Here is a 20993-nt window from a genome sequence, read left to right on the forward strand (position 1 = left end):
GAGAAGGGCATGGCTACCCACTCCAGTATTCTTGCCTGGAGAATCTCATGGACAAAGGAACCTGGCGAGCTACAGTCCATGGACCGCAAAGAGTCGGACATGACTGAAGCAACTTAGCACACATGCACGCATACACACACACACACACAGCCTCTTTGAGCAATACTTAAACTTATCTCTGGGTGAGTTTTTTTTTTTTTTCTTCTTCTCTAATACTAGAGTCTTTTTCTATTTCCCTTTCCTGATTGTGACAGGTTACATCTTAATTTCTTGGGCACTTCTTGAGATGCCCAATAAAGAAGGTGTGAAGAGTCTTCTTTTGTGAGTCTCTCCAAATGAAGGGCTTGAGCAGGAGGGTCAGTGAGGGTCACTGAGGGAAGAACAGTGTGGTCATCAGAATACTGCTATCATATTTTTAGTCATGTCTAAAATTTGAGCTGAAGTCTTACGAGTCCTATGAACTGAGACATTAAATTACGTTTTAATTTTAACTCACAGTTTCTTTGAAATTCCATCTCTTTGGTAACATCTTGCTTTTTTCCTCTCTCTTTAATAAAACCTCATTTCCAGAACAACAAAACTGCTATAGCTTTTCTTTCTTTCTTTTTTTTTTAATCACTTGGTAGTATCTTTAATTACAAAGACTTTTCCAATCACATCACATAGAGGTCATTTTATCCACTGCTCTGTTTGGCTGCCAATCTCTTATCTCTCTCCTCAGCAATGGTAAGGCGAATACCCTTTCCACGGGGAAGAGAGATCCATGGTTTGTTGCCTTTGCCAATAACAAAAATGTTTGAGAGCCGTGTGGCAAAGCTGTTGCCGTTCGCATCTTTCACATGAACTACATCAAAAGAACCTGGATGCCTCTCCCGGTTTGTAATCACACCAATTCTTCCCAGGTTAGCGCCCCCAGTCACCATGCACAGGTTGCCAGTGTCAAATTTGATGAAATCAGTAATCTTGCCAGTCTCCAAGTCAATCTGAATGGTATCATTCACCTTGATGAGGGGATCAGGGTAACGGATGGTACGAGCATCATGGGTTACCAGATGAGGGATTCCTTTTGTCCCCACAAATATCTTTCTTACTTTGCACAATTTATACTTGGCCTCCTCAGGTGTAATACGATGAACAGCAAATCGACCCTTGGTGTCATAGATCAAACGAAAATTCTCTCCAGTCTTATCAATGCTGATGACATCCATAAAACCAGCAGGGTAGGTTATATCTGTGTGGACTTTGCCATCGATCTTAATGAAACGCTGCATGCAAATCTTCTTTACTTCATCTCCAGTTAGGGCATACTTAAGTCTATTCCTTAGGAAAATGATTAGGGGGAGACACTCCCTTAGCTTGTGGGGGCCGGTAGATGGACGAGGGGCAAACACACCAGTCAGTTTATCCAGCATCCAATGTTTTGGAGCTGCTACGCGTTTCAGGTGCTTCTTGGGACCCCGGGTCATGGCTGCGCTAGGCACGAAAAGAGCAAAACTGCTATAGCTTTTCAAATGATTCCTTTCAAAAGCCTTATGGGGAATGTTTTTAATAAACACTAAAAAGTATTGTTCTATTTTTAAGCTTTTATCTCTGGTATCTGAACAGTTCCTAGGAGCTTTCTACTGGTCTGTTTAGTCTAATTCAATACAAAACAGGAAAATAATTATGCAAACTTTCCTAAAGAAGTGTTAAACAGATGCATGGTTTAAAGTACATGGAAACATTGCATTTTGATAATATTTGGATAATTTATTAAACAATAGCACATTAAAATAGCATTTGACATATATTTTGATAGCGTTATATATTAATGTAGTTGGCTGCTTCTTCTCTATACAAAACCAATTACTGCATTTGCTTTGAGTTAGAAACAGCAGTGGGATTAAATATTGTCTTCTTCTGGAAATTTGACTTAATAAGTTAATTCTCTGAAAGAATAAACATGTAGGTAGGAGGCAGGGTGGACACAGCATGCCAAAACAGGATCAACAGTGAGATTTGATGTCTTTAGAATATTGTTATAAGCCAGTTCATTAAACTACAGAATTAAAATTATATTGAGAAACTCAATAGCAAATGAATTTATGAATCATGCTTATTGGCAAACTCACAAGCTCAAATGATTTATGGAAAAACAAATGAGAGAAGAACCCAACTTAACTTGACTAGAGATGTAGTCAGTAGGGCTTAATTTCCAAGGGATCACATGCTTGGCAAGATTTCCCTAAAGGCAGAGGAAGAAGCAGAAATGGAACTAGGGGTTGTAGATTTTATAAAGTACAATGAGGGAGAGAAAAATGAATGTGTCCAGTGATTTGTCCTTCACGTTTGTACTATTTGGTTTGGTTCCTGTGTCTGATAAAACTCTTATTGTTCTAAGTTTCTTAGGCAAATTCAGTGTTGGTGTCAGAAAGGGGGCCTGGGACTGCTTGATTCCATAGGGAAACTCAAGGGAATATTTTCAGTCCTCCAGTAGGAATGGAGTATTATAGAATGTTCCCTTCCTTTACTCCAGTCAAATCTTAAATTTTGATAAGGTCAGGTTTTGCCGAAGTAGTTTAAGGCTAAAATATTCTATATCAAGGGGTTCTCCCATCAACCTCTGGGAGAACCATGTGATCATGTGTGACTCAGTACAACTCATGACTGCAAAGGGAAACTCAGCCCAAAGTATATTTCCTAATATTGAGGGGTGAATAGCATCCTCCTCATTCAGGCTTACCCATACCCACATGTTTGGGATGCTACTTAGTGTCACTGAAGTACTACAGAAACTCATTGTTACCAAGATGCACCCCCTTAGGGAGTTCTTTCCATAGCAAAACAGAAATATGCTAGTCACAGCTCATACAAGTCAGTAACAACAGCAACAAAACAACACAATTAAAAAATGGGCAGAAGACCCAAATAGACATTCTCCTAAGAGAACATAGAGAGGGCCAACAGGCACATGAAAAGATGCTCAACATTGCTGACTATTTGAGAAATTATAATCAAAACTGCAATGAGGTAGCACCTCAATCAGGAAAGAATGGCCATCATTAAAAAGTCTGCAAATAACAAATGCTGGAGAGGGTGTGGAGAAAAGGGAATCTTTTTATACTGTCAATAGCAATGTCGATTGCTACAGCCACTGTGGAAAACAGTGTGGAAATTTACCAATAAAATAATATAGAATTGCCATATGATCCAGTAATCCCATTCTTGGGCTTATATTCAGACAAAACTGTAATTCAAAAAATACATGCACCCCCTATGTTCATAGCAGCACTATTCACAATAGCCAAGACTTGGAAGCAACTTAAATGTCCATTGCCAGATGAATGAATAAAGAAGATGTGGTGTATATATATCCCACCAAACTACTTATTTGGGCACAGTTTGCAATGCCCCTAATCAATTACAACAGTGACATCAAAGATCACTGATCACAGATTACTATAAGAAATATAATAATAATGAAAATATTTTGAGAATTACCAAAATATGTCACAGAGACATGAAGTGAGCAAATGCTGTTGGAAAATGATGCTGATAGACTTGCTTGACACAGGTTGCCACAAACCTTTCATCTGTTAAAAAAAAAAAAAAAAAGCTCCCCCCCTCCCAGACTGTAGTAACTGTGAAGCCCAATAAAATGAGGTGTGACTATATGAATAAATCCAGAACCAGATATCAACAGTTTATGCTTATAGCTTTTATATAACTATAACACAAATCAAATTTACAAACTAGTTAGATACAACCTATAAGATCAACAGAATCCAAATCTGGGACACTTATTTAATGCTGGTTTGTTAAAAATGAAATTACCTTTCATTATGTGAGTGGATACTTTGTAGCTACCACCTTTCGTTGAAGATAGTTCCTTTCATAACCACTATTCGTCTTGCAAGAAGGTTCAGAAATAATTTCACAATGCCAGCAGAATGAATAGGGAACAGGTCTCACTAGGGGAAACTTACAAGGCAATACTCTGTGAGAAGAAAGACATACGGTTGGCTATGGAGGGAGGTGGTTGGAGTTAGCAAGCTTAACTGGACATGCTGTGGATGTGTGTTTTCGGGAAGGTTCTTTGCCCCCTACTGCTGTACCTTTTTAATAGTATAAAAGCAGCAAAGCCATCATGTTAGAAGTGAGACAGACTATTCAACTCCATAGGATATCTGAATTTTTGATTCCAGTGTTAAAAAAGTTGTCTGAGAAAACCAGCTACTTGGAGACATTAAGGAATCCATGTAGAGTTGGGTTTTGGCCGGACTGTCCTGCTGGGGGAAGGTGGACACTGGGCTTGTGATTCAGGTGACTCAGAGTGAGTTCTTAGGACCATTTTCAGACAATTCTGCTCATGTGTCTTGGTGCTAGATGCTAGGATACAGGTTCATTAGAATTTGGCATGTTTAAATCATAAGTCAAGTGATGATTCCATTCTTCTACCATTTTTTCCCATTTGAACTATTGTAAAACTTTTATTTCCTATAGTATGTCATTACATCACTTAGTCTTCTCTTGGAAATAAGCCTCCTCTGTATGTTTGCTTAGATGGTGTTAACGTCGTGGCAAATCCAAGAGCAAGCCAAGCCCTAAAATTTGGGAGCCGTATTCATTTTTAAAGTAATAAGCTGACATGATATATCATTCTGAAGATGCTTACTTTTAGATTACCAGAAAAACAAAACCACGAAACAAAAAAAAACAAACTATTGTAGAGAGGATGCCGACGTCTATGAATTTGGGAAACACTGGGAAGATTATGGATGTTAGGGCTCAGGAACCTTGGACTTGAAACCTTGGCCCTTGCACTTTGATATGTAGCCTTGGGGAAGTCATTGAACCTCTCTGGGCTGGAAGTTTTGTATTTGTAAGGTGAGGATGACCTTCACTTATTCAATGTGTAGAAACTAAGCTAACTCTGTCCTAAGTGCTGGGGATCTAGCTGTGAGCAAGCTAAGTACCTGACTTCATGGAGCTCACAGTGCAGCCAGGGTGGAGAATGGAGGGAGAAAAAACACACATAAAATAATTTCACATAGTGATAAGTGGTATGAAGAATATAGGGCAATGGGATAGAAAGTGACTATGAGTAAAGGCAGAGTAGGTACTTAGCCAGGGAAAAACTCTCAGATGATATGTGCCATTTGAGTAGACACCCAAATGATGAGATAAAACTAGAAGCAAGATGAGCCAGGAGATGTGGGAGTGAGCTTGTTGTATCTGAAGGACCCAGAAAACTAATGTGATTGGAGCAGAGAGCAGAAGGTAGTGATGGAGTCTACTTTGCAAGGTTGTTTAAGGATCACAGGAGGTAAAGACATAAAGTGCCCAGCACAGAATATCAACCCAACAGATGGCAAGCATTACTTGTATTATAGATTATAAATTCACATTTTATTACTTAGTCTATTCTAAGCAGGAAAATTTTGTTGATCTCACTTAAGTTCGTTCCCCTTAGAAACAGAGAAGCTAGCAAGATAACTATTTCAGTAAGTAGCCACTATTTATTCACTACGGTTTTGTTCACACTTATTCTTTGTAAAGTTTTCCTCAGTGAGGTCTGTGGTATGTTTTCTCAACAATCTCAGGATATAAATTATTCATATAATCATAGAATCTTTATTTATTGAACCTGGTGATACTTTAGAAATCATTCTGCCTCACTCATTTTTCTGGTAAGTAAGGTGCCGCCCAAGCAAATGATGCAATTTAAGGAGACAGAAATAGTGACAGAGCTGTACAGGATCCAGGTCCCTGAACTCCTAATTGTCTCTTCTTTTTATTATCCTAACTTATTCCCTCTTACTCTTCCTCCCTGGTCATACCCTGGCTTTTTGTTGCTTTATTATGATTAGCAAAGGATACTTTAGGCATAGTTTGGAGTGAACACAAGCCAGTAATAGGACCAGCAATTTAAAGCCTTTTAGACAGATCATCACAGAATGAATCTATGAATCATCCTAGATGATTAGGGCATTGTCATGGACTAAATGTTTATGTCCTCTGAAAATTCATGTATTAAAGCCCCAACACAACTGTGATGGTATTTGGAGGTAGAGACTTTGGGAAGTGATTGGGTCTAGAGGAGGTCATAAGGGTAAATTCTTCATGATGGAATTAATGCCCTATAAGAAGAGACCAAGGTCTGTCTAGTCAAGGCTATGGTTTTTCCTGTGGTCATGTATGGATGTGAGAGTTGGACTGTGAAGAAGGCTGAGTGCCGAAGAATTGATGCTTTTGAACTGTGGTGTTGGAGAAGACTCTCGAGAGTCCCTTGGACTGCAAGGAGATCCAACCAGTCCATTCTGAAGGAGATCAGCCCTGGGTGTTCTTTGGAAGGACTGATGCTAAAGCTGAAACTCCAGTATTTTGGCCATCTCATGCGAAGAGTTGACTCATTGGAAAAGACTCTGATGCTGGGAGGGATTAGGGGCAGGAGGAGAAGGGGACGACAGAGGAGGAGATGGCTGGATGGCATCACTGACTCGATGGACATGAGTCTGAGTGAACTCCGGGAATTGGTGATGGACAGGGAGGCCTGGCATGCTGCGACTCATGGGGTCGCAAAGAGTCAGACACGACTGAGTGACTGAACTGAACTGAAGAAGAGACCAAAGAGTTTGCATACTCTTTTTCTGCTGTGTAAAGACACAGCAGGAAGGTAGCCATTGGTAAGCCAAGAAGAGACCTCTCACCAGAATGTGACCATAGCAGCACCTTATCTTGGACTTCCCAATGTTTGTTGTTTCAGCTCCCCCAGTCTATAGTATTTTGTTATAGCAGCTCGAGAAGACTAAGGCAGGCCTTCATATTGTAACATTAAGGATATATTATACTGTTGAACATTTACTAGGGTGAGTAAGAATAAAGCAGTAAGTTGGTTGACCCCCAAAACTTCACTTATAAAATTAGAGGAGTTTTATTGGGCAAATTTGCTAAAATTTTCCCATCTTGATGGTGAGGTGTCCATTTCAAAGTTACACATGCCTTAAAAAATCTACTTTAAAACTGATCGCTATTAATTTTAGGGTGTGAAGGCAAAAACTGACTATCTAAAAGAAAAATACAATCTAATAATATGATATTAGGGGAACTTGTAAGGTTTCCTGACTTGTCCCATCCTGATGAAATACATCAGTGTCAGGGAACACTAATCAGTGTTCTCTGTTCGTCCTAATCAGTATCAGAGAACACTTGTTGAACTAGATGGGTTTGATACATGCTAAAATGTAGGCTATTTTGTGCTTGTAAATGAGAACTGGATCTTTGCAAGTAATTTTGTTAGAGATGTATGAGTCAGAGGAGAACACAATTCTCTTCTAAAGCTGTATTAAAGATATAGTGCTGACGCTGGGGGGACATTGTCAGTAAATAAATGTAATACAGACACAAAGAATTGATGTGCATGGTAATAATTGTACTCCATTACTTTTATAAAGTCCTCTGGTCTACTGATGCTTAAGAAAATATACTACCGAATAGCCCCTTGATAGGGATGAATAAGTTGAGATATTGCTTCTCAAAATTGAGATTCAAGTGCTCTCTATAGAGTAGAAGATGCATGAGTGCTTAGGATTGAATATTTAACAAGTGAAAAATAAAGGCAAGTTCAGTGACTGCATCAGCTGGCCATTGCACATACAGTTTTTGTATTCTATTCTACTTATGAATTTGTCTGTAGAATATTTGTAGTAATTCTTCATTATTGGGGTAATGGAAAGAGCCTATGGAGTTGAAGACTCCTACATGTCAATCTATGCTTTGATTTTTTTAAATCTTCAAAATAGGAGGAGTAATAACACCTATATCTCAGGGTTGTCCTAAAAGTTAGATGAGATAAGGTATGTGAAATGTGGCCTAAAAAAACACTAAACAGATATTCCTAATATATATGCACAAAAGTATTTCACTTTCAAACCCAAGAACAAAGGAAATAAAAAAATAGGCTTTGTCACTAGTAATTAAATGAACTATGGCTGCCTTATAAGCAACGGATTTGTGAGTAGAAGAAAAAGAATCCAGTGACTAAGGAAGCTGGCTTAAGAGGTCTCCTCATCCACAGCCAGGGCAGAAAAGATGAACCAGCAGAGAAGTTGGTTGCCTTCCTGGAAGCCAGTTTGGCAGGAGAGCTGGGGACTCTGGACAAGGATGTGGGAAGCCATGGAACCTTCTTTTCGTCTGGTTCATGAGTGAGGGCAGCCTGAAACACCTCCATGCACAGGGCAGGCCTGCAGTATCAATAGCTGAAGCAATTCGGGTGTAAGCAGAAGGAGGCATTCTCTATGGGGAGGTTGGCTGGTGCAGTGGGGTAGGGCTGTCCCAACCCCATGAACAGAGATTTTAGTAGAAAGCTAGCTTGCTCTGCAAATAAAGCCTTGAGATAAGTCTCCATTCCATCAGAGTGCCTGTAAGACCTATTTAGAACTTCCGGAACTGTCATTCTTTTCTGCCCCATTTGAGAGGAAAAACGTCTAACTGTCTTTGTATTCAGTTAAGAGTTTATCTTCACCAGGCAGTAAACTCTATGGGATGTGCCATAGAGTCATTTTGTTTCCTATTGGGTCCTCAAAGCCTGGCCCAGGGCCTGGCACATAATAGGGGCTCAGTAAACAGATGAAGAATGAATATGTAACACAATGTAAATAGGAGGAATACATAAATAAGAATGGGGTAGATCCTTGGAGAAGTAACATTTACTGACTGCCTGGTTCGTCATTACTTACAGTAGCGTTTGATCCTCTGAACTACTCTGAGGTAAAGGCACAATGACGTTTACTAAATGCAGAAAACAGAGACTTGGAGAATTTATGAAGCTTATTTCTGATTTCACACCTGGTAGTTGATATAGAATTTGGATGGGAAGAGAACAAGGCCAAAATCTATAATCCTCCAAAGGCTGAGGTTCCCGCTGCACAGCAGGGATGATACTTAAAGACAGGCAGATCTAGGTTCTGTTCTAAGGGTGTCCCAAGGCAATGCAGAAGCCAGTTGTAATTCCAAGGAAAAATAGAACTGAATTTTCTGTTTGTTATTGAATGAAGCTAGTGTTTGTTTGAACTGACTGCAATGTTCCCAGTGACTAAGGACCACAGACAAACATACTTAGCAGCACCTGAGATGTGGCAGGGACTCAGTCAGTATTTGTAGCACAGATGAATGAAAAATACAAATGAAAGAAAGAAAAGGATACACCAACCAGAAGGTAACCAGTTTTAACCTAAAAGTCACAAGGATGAGCCTGATGAACTGCAGGGAGATGGAAACGTCAAAGGAAGGAAGCCATAAAGATGGGCAACAGAGCAAGCCCAGAGCCTGAAAGTAATAGGAAACGAGAAATAAGGTAAACACATTTAAAGCCCACACAGAAAGTTGCTGTGCCTTCTCTTTAGTTCTCTAAACAATAATCATGTGTTTCATTAGTTCATTAGATAAACTATTAAAGAAAAACAAATAACCACATTGACTTTGGAAAGTCTATAAAGCTTTCCAGGATGGGTTTCCAGAATCAAGGAAGGAAATCTTAAGAACCTACTGGTGCCCTGATTGAGTTACTATGCTTGGATTGCAAATGTTCCTTGTGCTTGAAGCATAATGTTGCAAACTTTATTGATGCACTTTAACTGAATAGGCAAGATGTTTGCTATTGGTTGTGGCTAGAGTAAGGCCTGGGCTTCCCGTGGCTCAGATGGTAAAGAATCTGCCTGCAACGTAGGAGACCTGGGTTCAATCCTTGGGTTGGGAAGATCCCCTGGAGGACGGCATGGCAACCCACACCAGTATTCTTCCCTGGATTATCCCCAGAGGAGCCTGGGGACAGAGGAGCCTGGCGGGGTACAGTCCGTGGTGTCTCATAGAGTCAGACATAACAGCGATTAAGCACAGCACAGCACAGAGTAAGGCCTTCCTCACCCATCCTGGCAGGTCTGGATGAGGAAGCATCGGAGTTTCCTGATAAAGAATATAGGCCCTTAGATGACATTAATGTTCTGCAACAGCTACTGTGCTTGAGTTGTCCTTTGACGCTTTGAGGCGAGTGACATCCTGCTGTCCCACACTCCGCCCCTTGGTACCATTCCCATTCCTTTGGTACCAGTCCTGATGTGAAAGGGGCAGGAGCCCTAATAAACATATGAAAAGATGCTCAACATCATAATTATTAAGAAATGCAAATCAAAGCTACAATGAGATATCACTTCACACCAGCTAGAATGGCCAACATCACAAAATCTATAAACAATGAATGCTGGAGAGGGTGTGGAGAAAAGGGAACCCTCTTGCACTATTCACTTTCACTTTCATGCATTGGAGAAGGAAATGGTAACCCACTCCAGTGTTCTTGCCTGGAGAATCCCAGGGATGGTGGAGCCTGGTGGGCTGCCGTCTATGGGGTCGCACAGAGTTGGACACGACTGACGCGACTTAACAGCAGCAGCAGCAGCTTGCACTATTGGTGGGAATGTAAATTGATACAGCCACTGTGGAGAACAGCATGGAAGTTCCTTAAAAAGCTAAAAATAGAACTATAATATGATCCATCAATCCCATTACTGGGCACATACCCAGAGAAAACCATAATTCAAAAAGACACATGCATCCCAGTGTTCACTGCAGCATTATTTACAATAGCCAGGGCATGGAGACAACCTAAGTGTCCATTTACAGAGGAATGGATAAAGCAAATGGGGTACATATAGACAATGGAATATCACTCAGCCATAGACAGAAACGAAACTGGGTCATTTGTAGAGATGTGGATGGACCTAGAAACTGTGATACAGAATGAAAAAGTCAGAAAAAGAAAAACGATGCATATATATTAACACATACTTGTGGAATCTGAAAAAATTGGTATCAACAATCTTATTTACAAGGCAGAAATAGAGACACAGAAGTAGAGAACAAACATATGGATACCAAGGTGGGAAATGGAGGCATAGGACCAATTGGAAAATTGAGACTATACACATAGCATCAATATACACTGTTGATACTATGTATAAAATAGGCTATTGATACTATGTATAAAATAGATAACTAATGAGAACCTATTTATAGCACTGGGGACTCTACTCAATGCTCTGTGGTGACTTAAAGGGGAAGGAAATTTTTAAAAAGAGGGTATATATGTATATGCTTAGCTGATTCACTTTGTTATACAGTAGAAACTAATGCATTATAAAGCAACTATGTATCAATAAAAGCAAATACATAAATACAAAAGAAAGGGGCAGGGGCCTTTTCATGCTCATCTGCTCTGTCCCTCATCCTGTGAAAATGATGGTTAGGGTGGCACTGTCCTGCTCCAGCCTCCTGGACCAGAAGAGGTGAAACAAGAGCTCAGCGCCTCAAAACCCCTTAACTGCGAGTTAGTTTCCACTTATTATTATTGTCATTTTAAATGGTTCCATTCATTTTAAGATGAGAGAACTAAGTACATGTGACTTGTGATTTATCCAACTTAGTACCAGAAATGATGTTGATGTATACATTAACTGCTTAGTAGCACTGTCTGCATTTCTTGGATTAAACAGCAATAGCTCAGTTATTGAATAATATCAAGATAGATTGATTCTGATTATTAATTTTCTCTTAATGACTTTTCTTGGCTATGGTGCAATTAATTAGGAAGCATTTTGACACACTGGTTAAACACATGGGATATGGAATCAGATGCTGCTAAGTTGCTACTGCTAAGTCGCTTCAGTCATGTCCGACTCTGTGCAACCCCATAGACAGCGGCCCACCAGGCTCCCCCGTCCCTGGGATTCTCCAGGCAAGAACACTGGAGTGGGTTGCCATTTCCTTCTCCAATGCATGAAAGTGAAAAGTGAAAGTGAAGTCATTCAGTCGTGTCCGACTCTTAGCGACCCCATGGACTGCAGCATACCAGGCTCCTCCATCCATGGGATTTTTCCAGGCAAGAGTACTGGAGTGGGGTGCCATTGCCTTGGGCTGGCCTCAAATCTCACTTGATTATTATCTAACTTGGTGGTCTTCAGGAAATTAATTAACCTTATGACCACAGTTTCCTCACTTGTAAAATGGGCATAGGAGCTATAGCTTCCTAGATTGTTGTGCAGATCAAATGAATTAAACCATGTGATTTACTTACATGAAAAAGTCTATCGTGTATTATCTCAATAAAAGAATATCAGCTATTAGCTTGATATCAAGATGAACATTTCCCACATTGTGACATTTTTGAAATCAGGATGTGTCTGAAAACCTTTCCAAAGAGACTTTCCAGGTACTTGCGAGAGAACCTGACAAGTTGCCATCACTTACCTGTGTTCATGTACCAACTTTACTAGATGTGGAGGGTAGATGTTGACCTTAGTTGTGTTAGAACCATTGGTAGTCCCACAGCTGCTATATCATTGAAATCAAATTTAGAAGTGTAATTGTAAGAATCAACAAAAATATTTTTAAACAAGCCTGCACCATCAAGCCACATAGAAACTAAAAGTTCTTTTTTTTTCAATAGAAGACAACATTTTACTCATCAGGCAATGCAATTAAAGCTATCAGAAAAGGCCAGGTTTTTCAGAATACATCATGGAATTTTCAAAGCTAGGAGAAAGGTGTATACAACCAGTTTTGTGAAGGTCTATCACTCAAGCTCAGAACATCAGATAAAAGCTTTTAGCTGACTTTCAAGAAAAGCAGTTTAAATTCCAGTAATATGTAAGTCCATTAAAAAATCCTATAAGCATAATCAAAGCAGAAATGTAGGCAAAATTCCAGATTCTTCGATGTGCTTTTAAATTATATGGGCAGTCCAAAAATGTTACAATTGTCAAGACAATGGAGTTGAGTGATGAAAATTAGAAAATCTTTATGACCCCAAAGTGACTCAGAATTATTTTTATACTTTGCAAATGAAGCTTAGAGACAAATTTTGATGGTCATACTGATTCTGGAGAAGAAAGTAGTATATTATGATATGAATAGATACAAACTTTTGTAGTCTTTCTTGTCTCTCTCTCTCTCTCTCTCTCTCTCTCTCTCTATATATATATATATATATATATATATATATATATATTTAATATGCTATTTGATTTTCCTGGAAGAGTTTTCAGTAACTGATGCTTTTTACAATGGCTGATGTCTTAGAATCTAGGGCATATAATATAATCAAGATGACTGAAAGCTTCATGTTGGATATGGTAATACATTTTGGAGTGTGTCCCAGCTCAGAATGCCTCCCTGGAAGCTGTTTTACACAAGGGAATGTCATTCTTTGCCTCAGTTATGAACCCCTGGTTCAAGTGGAGCCAGAAATCTTTCCCCAGGAATCTGGAATTAGGGCCTAGTGCAGGAGTCTCTGAACTTGGGAGGGATGATAGCATGGCCTGTACTGTTGGTGGGAATGTAAATTGGTGCAGCCACTATGGAAAACAGAAGGAACTTTCTGGAAAAAACTAAAAAGGGAGTTATTATATGATCCAGAAATCCCACTCCCAGGCATATATATAGAAAAAACTCTAGTTTGAAAAGATACATGCACCCCAATGTTAATAGCAGCACTGTTTACAATAGCCAAGACATGGAAGCAACCTAAATGTTCATCAACAAATGAGTGGATAAAGAAGATGTGGTACATGTATACAATGGCAGGCTGCTCAGCCATAAAAGAAGCAATGCCATTTGCAGCAACATAGATGGACCTAGACAGTATCATATTAAGTGAAGTAAGCCAGACAGAAAAAGTCAAATATCATAAGATATTCATTATATGTAGAATCTTAAAAAAATGATACAAATGGGCTAATTTACAAAACAGAAATTGACCCACAGACATAGAAAAAAAACTTACGGTTACCAAAAGGAAAAGGGTGGAGAAGGAAGGGGTAAATTAGGAGTTTGAGATTAACCGACTCAATGGACACGAGTTTGAGTAAACTCCGGGAGTTGGTGATGGACAGGGAGGCCTGGTGTGCTGCAGTCCATGGGGTCGCAAAGAGTCGAACATGAGTGAGTGACTGAATTGACTGACTATTATATATAAAATAGATAAACATAAGGATGTACAGTATAGCACAGAGAACTATACTCAATATCTTGTAATAACCTATAGCCTATAATGGAAAATAATCTGAAAAAGTATATATATTCACATATATTTGTGTGTGTATATATATATATATGGCTTCCCTGGTGGCTCAGAGGTTAAAGCATCTGCCTCCAATGCGAGAGACACGGGTTCGATCACTGGGTTGGGAAGATTTCCTGGAGAAGGAAATGGCAACCCACTCCAGTACTCTTGCTTGGAGAATCCCATTGATGGAGGACCCTGGTAGACTACAGTCCACGGGGTCGCAAAGAGTTGGACATGACTGAGCGACTTCACTTCAATTCACTTCATATGTATATATATAACACGTGAGCCACTTGCTATATACCTGAAACATTGTAAATTAACTATAATTTAATAAAAAATATAAATAACTCAACAGATACAGAAAAAAAGCATTCAATAAAATAGCACTCATTAGGACATTACTTTGCCAACAAAGGTCTGTCTAGTCAAGGCTATGGTTTTTTCCAGTGGTCATGTGTGGATATGAGAGTTGGACTGTGAAGAAAGCTGAGCACTGGCGAATTGATGCTTTTGAATTGTGGTGTTGGAGAAGACTCTTGAGAGTCCCTTGGACTGCAAGGAGATCCAGCCAGTCCATTCTGAAGGAGATCAGCCCTGGGTGTTCTTTGGAAGGAATGATGCTAAAGCTGAAACTCCAGTACTTTGGCCACCTCATGCGAAGAGTTGACTCATTGGAAAAGACTCTGATGCTGGGAGGGATTGGGGGCAGGAGGAGAAGGGGACGACAGAGGATGAGATGGCTGGATGGCATCACCGACTCGATGGATGTGGGTCTGAGTGAACTCCGGGAGTTGGTGATGGACAGGGAGGCCTGGCGTGCTGCGATTCATGGGGTCGCAAAGAGTAGGACACAACGGAGCGACTGAACTGAACTGAATGATAACAAACAACAAACTAGGATAAAAGCACTGAAAGAAAGCAGCGGTAAAATTTTAGTTAAGGAAATAATCGGGTAGTTTTAAATAGTAATACTAAGGAAGAATATCTGGAAACACTGCACTTTATGGGCCTCTGAAATCTGAGATGATTGAAATCAGATGTACAGAGCTGACCCCATGAAACAATATTCTTATATTGCCACAAAATTTCCTTTATGTTATCTCATGGCTGCTGGTGGCATATTTCATTAAACAAGACATATGTTCTCTTTGGAATTTCCTATGGAACTAACAAAACTCAGCTGTTTGATTTTTGCAATTGCTCATCTTCTGTTTATTTTTTTCCCCCAATGAATATGGAGAGGAGGTATAATGGAAGCTTATTAATTGCTATGACATTTCTTTCTAATATATTTCAAGCTCAGGTGTTGAGTGAGCCTGTGTCAGGTTTTAATCATTGGAACTTGTTCCTTCATAGGGCATCTTGCTATTTTGTGCCTCTGGATATCAGATCTTTCCCTTCTTTCTCAGTTCTCTGTTTTTTAAAATCACTAATTCTTTGACTTTATGAAATATGACATCTGCCCTAGGTGCAAGGATCTTCCTGGACACTTCAACTCATGAAGAAAATTCTCTTCAATGATTTTTAGGGAATACCAGAACTTACCCTAAGGTTATTCAATGGCAGGAGTTCTTAACTCTATCATGAGCCCTTGATTCTTTTGAATATCTAATCAAAGCTGTGTGATCATTGCACAGAAAAATTCATCTTCATGCTTACACATACATTTTGGATTAGCATTTGGGAATTAATGAATTGGTTGAAGCCCATTCATGACACCTAAGCTAAAAACCACTGTTTGCTAAGCTCTCACACAGACCCTCAGAAATTCCTTTAGTTTCCACCTATAAATCTGACAAATTGAGCTTTTTTGAGACACATTTCAGGCCAGAGTATGGAGGTTCAATTTCCTTCACCCCTCAAAGTAAGAGTTGGAGGGGTGGTCTTCCTTCATCCTGAGATTAATCCTCTAATCTTGAGAGTTAAGTTATACTACATCTACTATTACTAAGGCACTCTCTGAGAGCCAAGAACTGTATACAGCATTTCAAAGTATTTCATTTTTATAACACACTTTGAGGTAGTTGAAATCATTCTTAGAAGAATAAACAGAACAGCAGAACAAAATTCCAGAGCCAGAAGAGAATGGGATTAGACCAGCAGACAAAAGTGCTTCTGCTCTGAGTAGTTCATGTTCCTATTAGTTCATTCAACAAATATCTCCTAAGAGTGTTCTATGGAATTTGTGTTATGCTGGAGTATTTGGCTATCACCAAAAAAAAAAAAAAAAAATCAGACATAGTTCATGTCTTCAAATAAGCATTAGGAAGATGAGACAAAACAGTTTATTAGCCTAGGTATTGTCTCCTTGGTCTGAATGACATCAAACAAGTAAGACCTATTTTTGTACTGAAAACACCCATGACCTGCTTAGAGGATATTGCAAGTTGATGCGTGGCATTGATGTAGAGGCAAATAAAATAGGTGTTAAAAGAGTGAAATGAGCCCAATGAGACATGCTTGAGGGGAAAGAGAGATGGAGGGTGGCAGAGTGGACCTCTAAGCTCTCTCTTTAAGTTCCCTGGGGAAACTATGGGGACCACTCTGATGGAAGATAGAATGTCTATATTAATCTACTGACCCTGAGAAACTTGAATATAGAGCCTGAGTCTCATTTGTTTTTTTACAACATTTTTTTAGGTCTTAGCATAGTATTTGCCAAAGAGAAGGTGCCCAGCAGATGCTGGGTGCATGGAGCTGGAAACAAAATGTTAAAAAACAGAACCCCTAAAACAAAACTACTGCTACCACCAAGAGAGAAATATAAAAACCTATTTACATGCTTTAGTGCTAAATGCAAACCAAGGAATTACTTTGGTCCTTGACCACTATGACTTGACAGCCTAGTAGAGACGCATTAAGGTAGACATAGGAAATGCTTTGTATACATCATGGACTTCCTTACTCTGTGAAGAAATTAATCAAACTCATTGGAGGAAACAATGTAAAAATGAGGACATCTCATAGTTATTATTATTAGTTATTATTGGGCTTTCCCAGTTGCTCAGTGGTATAAAACCCGCCTGCAATATAAGAGATGTGCAGGAGATACAGGTTAAATCCCTGGGTCAGGAAGATCCCTTGGAGAGGTAAATGGCAACCCACTTTAATATTCTTGCCTGGAAAATCCTATGAACAGAAGAGCCTGGAGGGCTACAGCTCATGGGGTGGCAAAAGAGTCAGACATGACTGAGTGACTAAACAATAACAGACAACTAGTTATTATTTCTATTTATGTTTTGTTCTTTTTTTTTTCCTCTTTGGTACATGATGATTTGGCTGATGATCATCTAAAAAGTGTTGATTTGCTTGCTAGCTGTTATAAACTACTTTATACACAGACCATCTTTTATTATGACAGGGAGATACAACATTTCGATAGATATTGCTGCTTTTATTTGTCCTTTGTCATAATTTCCAGTAATTTTTCCATTATTGGGAATGCTTATGTAATCACACACTAACACCTCCACACCTACAGGAGTGACTCACAGCTCATCCTGCAGATTTATGGCATGACTACTGGGAAGTGCCTTCTGACGCAAGCATGAATGTTTAAGTTACCAAAGAGACCCACAGCCCCGCCCTCGGGTTTAGAGGTCAAAATTAAAAATGAATCCATTTAAACTCTTTTCTTCTGCATTTAAATCATGAAACAAGTCAAGTAGAATTGGGAAATGCTCTTAGCAAGCAGATAAGTCACTTATTCACAACACAGTTGAAATAGAAAGCTTCCACATGTGGGAGGATTCATGAATATTTGCAGCAAGCAAACTCGCTATTCCCCCTATACTTCGATGAGCAGGGGAATGAAGGTCTGCAGGTCTGCCTAGATTCTAGACAGTTTGTCAGAGCAGTCCCTTTGCTTCTTAGCCATTTCCACGTGCCCTTGTACCTGTCCGTGCTGGCTAGTTTTATTCCACTGATACCTGTCTTCAACATTCAGCAAGAACTTAGCAAATATTTTTGTAGGAGTAGGGGGCTATGTAGTTATTATGTCCATGACTTAATTTTTCTTTTCTTCCTTCCTTCCTCATCAGGGCTTCTCCTCCCTTTTCTGGTTTCTCTTTCTGGGCTTTTGTTCCTATTTCTCTGTCTCTCTCCTGACACTGTATCTGTGTGTGTGTCTCTCTCTCTCTCGTATCTTCTGTCTCTCTTTTTTCCATCCGCCTCTCTCGTCACATATTTATTATGTGTTACCACATGCCAGGCACTAGGTTAGGGATTGGAGATTATACGGATCCTAAAGAAGGCAGTTTATACTTTCCAGAGTTCTCAGTCTAACAGGGTAGGGGTTGAGAGAAGGGGAATGCATGGAAAGAATAATGATAGCAATTCATAAAGGTGGAAGTGCGATGTTACTGTAGCACAAAGCAGTATTTAACTCTGTCTGATAGGGCCAGGATGAAGTGAAATTTGAACTAAGTCTTGAAGTATAAGCAGGAGGTTTTAGGTCAACAGCTGGAGATGGGCAGGAGAGAGGCCATTCCAGAGGGGATAGTGTGTGCAAAGGTGTGCAGGTGAGAAAGTATCAACAATTGTGGAAATGGCAAACAGAAAATTCACTTAGTCCACTTAGAACCAGAAACAGGGTGGATCACAGAGCAATGATGCTTTCAATCCACTAGTAATCCTTACCTGCAAACTGTGCAACCGGTGCTTTTGGTTTTTGGTTTTCTGCCAACAGTCACCCTGAAATACTTGTAATGAGGCAATATAGGGAAGCTGTTTTTCCTTGTAGTCTGTATCCATGGTGTTGGGCAGAGGGGAATCCTCTATTTCTCTGACCAGAGGGGTTTACACTCTTTTTAAAATTAAAATTAAAAGCCAAATGTTAATTTGGAGATTTGAAGACAGCCAATACATTATTTCTTGGCATTGTCTTTGGGATTGGGATGAACACTGACCTTTTCCAGTCTTATAGCCACTGCTGAGTTTCCAAATTTTCTGGCATAGTGAGTGCAGCACTTTCACAGCATCATCTTTTAGGATTTGAAATAACTCAACTGGAATTCCATAATCTCCACTAGCTTTGTTCATAGTGATGCTTCCTAAGGCCCACTTGACTTCGCATTCCAGAATGTCTGGCTCTAGGTGAGTGATCATACCATTATGATTATCTGGGTCGTGAAGATGTTTTTTGTAGAGTTCTTCTGTGTATTCTTGCCACCTCTTCTTAATATCTTCTGCTTCTGTTAGGTCTATGACATTTCTGTCCTTTATTGTGCCCATCTTTGCATGAAATATTCCCTTGGTATCTCTAATTTTCTTGAAGTGATCTCTAGTCTTTCCCATTCTATTGTTTTCCTCTATTTCTTTGCACTGATCACTGTGGAAGACTTTCTTATCTCTCCTTGCTCTTCTTTGGAACTCTGCATTCAAATGGGTATATCTTTCTTTTTCTCCTTTGCCTTTCACTTCTCTTCTTTTCTCAGCTATTTGTAAGGCTGCCTCAGACAACCATTTTGCCTCTTTTTGCATTGCTTTTTCTTGGGGATGGTCTTGGTCACTGCCTCCTGTACAATGTCACGAACCTCCGTCCATAGTTCTTCAGGCACTCTGTCTATCAGATCTAATCCTTTGAATCTACTTGTCACTCCCACTGTATAATCATAAGGGATTTGATTTAGGTCATACCTGAATGGTCTAGTGGTTTCCCCTACTTTCTTCAATTTAAGTCTGAATTTGGCAATAAGGAGTTCATGATCTGAGCCACAGTCAGCTCCCGGTCTTGTTTTTGCTGACTGTATAGAGCTTCTCCATCTCTGGCTGCAAAGAATATAATCAATCTGATATCGGTATTGACAATCTGGTGATGTCCATGTATAGAGTCTTCTCTTGTGTTGCTGGAAGAGGGTATTTGCTATGATCAGTGCTTTCTCTTGGCAAAACTCTATTAGCTTTTGCCCTGCTTCATTCTGTACTCCAAGGCCAAATTTGCCTATTACTCCTGGTATTTCTTGACTTCCTACTTTTGCATTCCAGTCCTATATAATGAAAAAGACATCTCTTTTTGGTGTTATTTCTAGAATACCTTGTAGGTCTTCATAGAACCATTCAACTTCAGCTTCTTCAGCATTACTAGTCTGGGCATAGATTTGGATTACTGTGATATTGAATGGTTTGCCTTGGAAATGAACAGAGATCATTCTGTTGTTTTTGAGATTGCATCCAAGTACTGCATTTCAGACTCTTTTGTTGACTATGATGGCTACTCCATTTCTTCTAAGGGATTCTTGCCCACAGTAGTGGATATAATGGTCATCTGAGTTAAATTCACCCATTCCAGTCCATTCCAGTCCATTTGAGGAAGAAAAGCTATGACCAACCTAGACAGCATTTTAAAAAGCAGAAACATTACTTTGCCAACAAAGGTCCATCTAGTCAAGGCTATGGTTTTTCCAGTAGTCATGTATGGATGTGAGAGTTGGACTATAAAGATAGCTGAGCACCAAAGAATTGATGCTTTTGAACTGTGGTGTTGGAGAAGACTCTTGAGAGTCCCTTGGACTGCATGGAGATCCAACCAGTGCATCCTAAAGGAAATCAGTCCTGAATCTTCACTGGAAGGACTGATGTTGAAGCTGAAACTCCAATCCTTTGGCCACCTACTTCGAAGAACTGACTCATTGGAAAAGACCCTGATGCTGGGAAAGATTGAAGGCAGGAGGAGAAGGGGATGACAGAGGATGAGATGGTTGGATGGCATCACTGACTCAATGGACATGAGTTTGAGTAAACTCTGGGAGATGGTGATAGACAGAGAGGCCTGGTGTGCTGCAGTCAATGGGGTCACAAAGAGTTGGATACAACTGAGTGACTGAACTGAACTGAATACATTATTCCACTTTTCCTTTCCAATTCCTTCAACCAATTGAGAAAGAAAAAATAAGGT

General features: G+C 39.7%; 1 protein-coding gene across 1 annotated transcript; it reads right to left on the reverse strand.

The window, feature by feature from the left end:
- Positions 1-590: 590 nt before the first annotated feature.
- On the reverse strand, positions 591-1490 carry LOC129658655 (40S ribosomal protein S4, X isoform-like). Its single transcript, XM_055589533.1, has one exon. It carries the CDS (start codon positions 1464-1466, stop codon positions 675-677), a length of 792 nt encoding a protein of 263 aa, XP_055445508.1. The 5' UTR covers positions 1467-1490; the 3' UTR covers positions 591-674.
- Positions 1491-20993: the final 19503 nt, after the last annotated feature.

Source organism: Bubalus kerabau, chromosome 8 (genome assembly GCF_029407905.1).
Source record: "Bubalus kerabau isolate K-KA32 ecotype Philippines breed swamp buffalo chromosome 8, PCC_UOA_SB_1v2, whole genome shotgun sequence".
In the NCBI taxonomy this organism is placed as follows: Eukaryota; Metazoa; Chordata; class Mammalia; order Artiodactyla; family Bovidae; genus Bubalus; species Bubalus kerabau.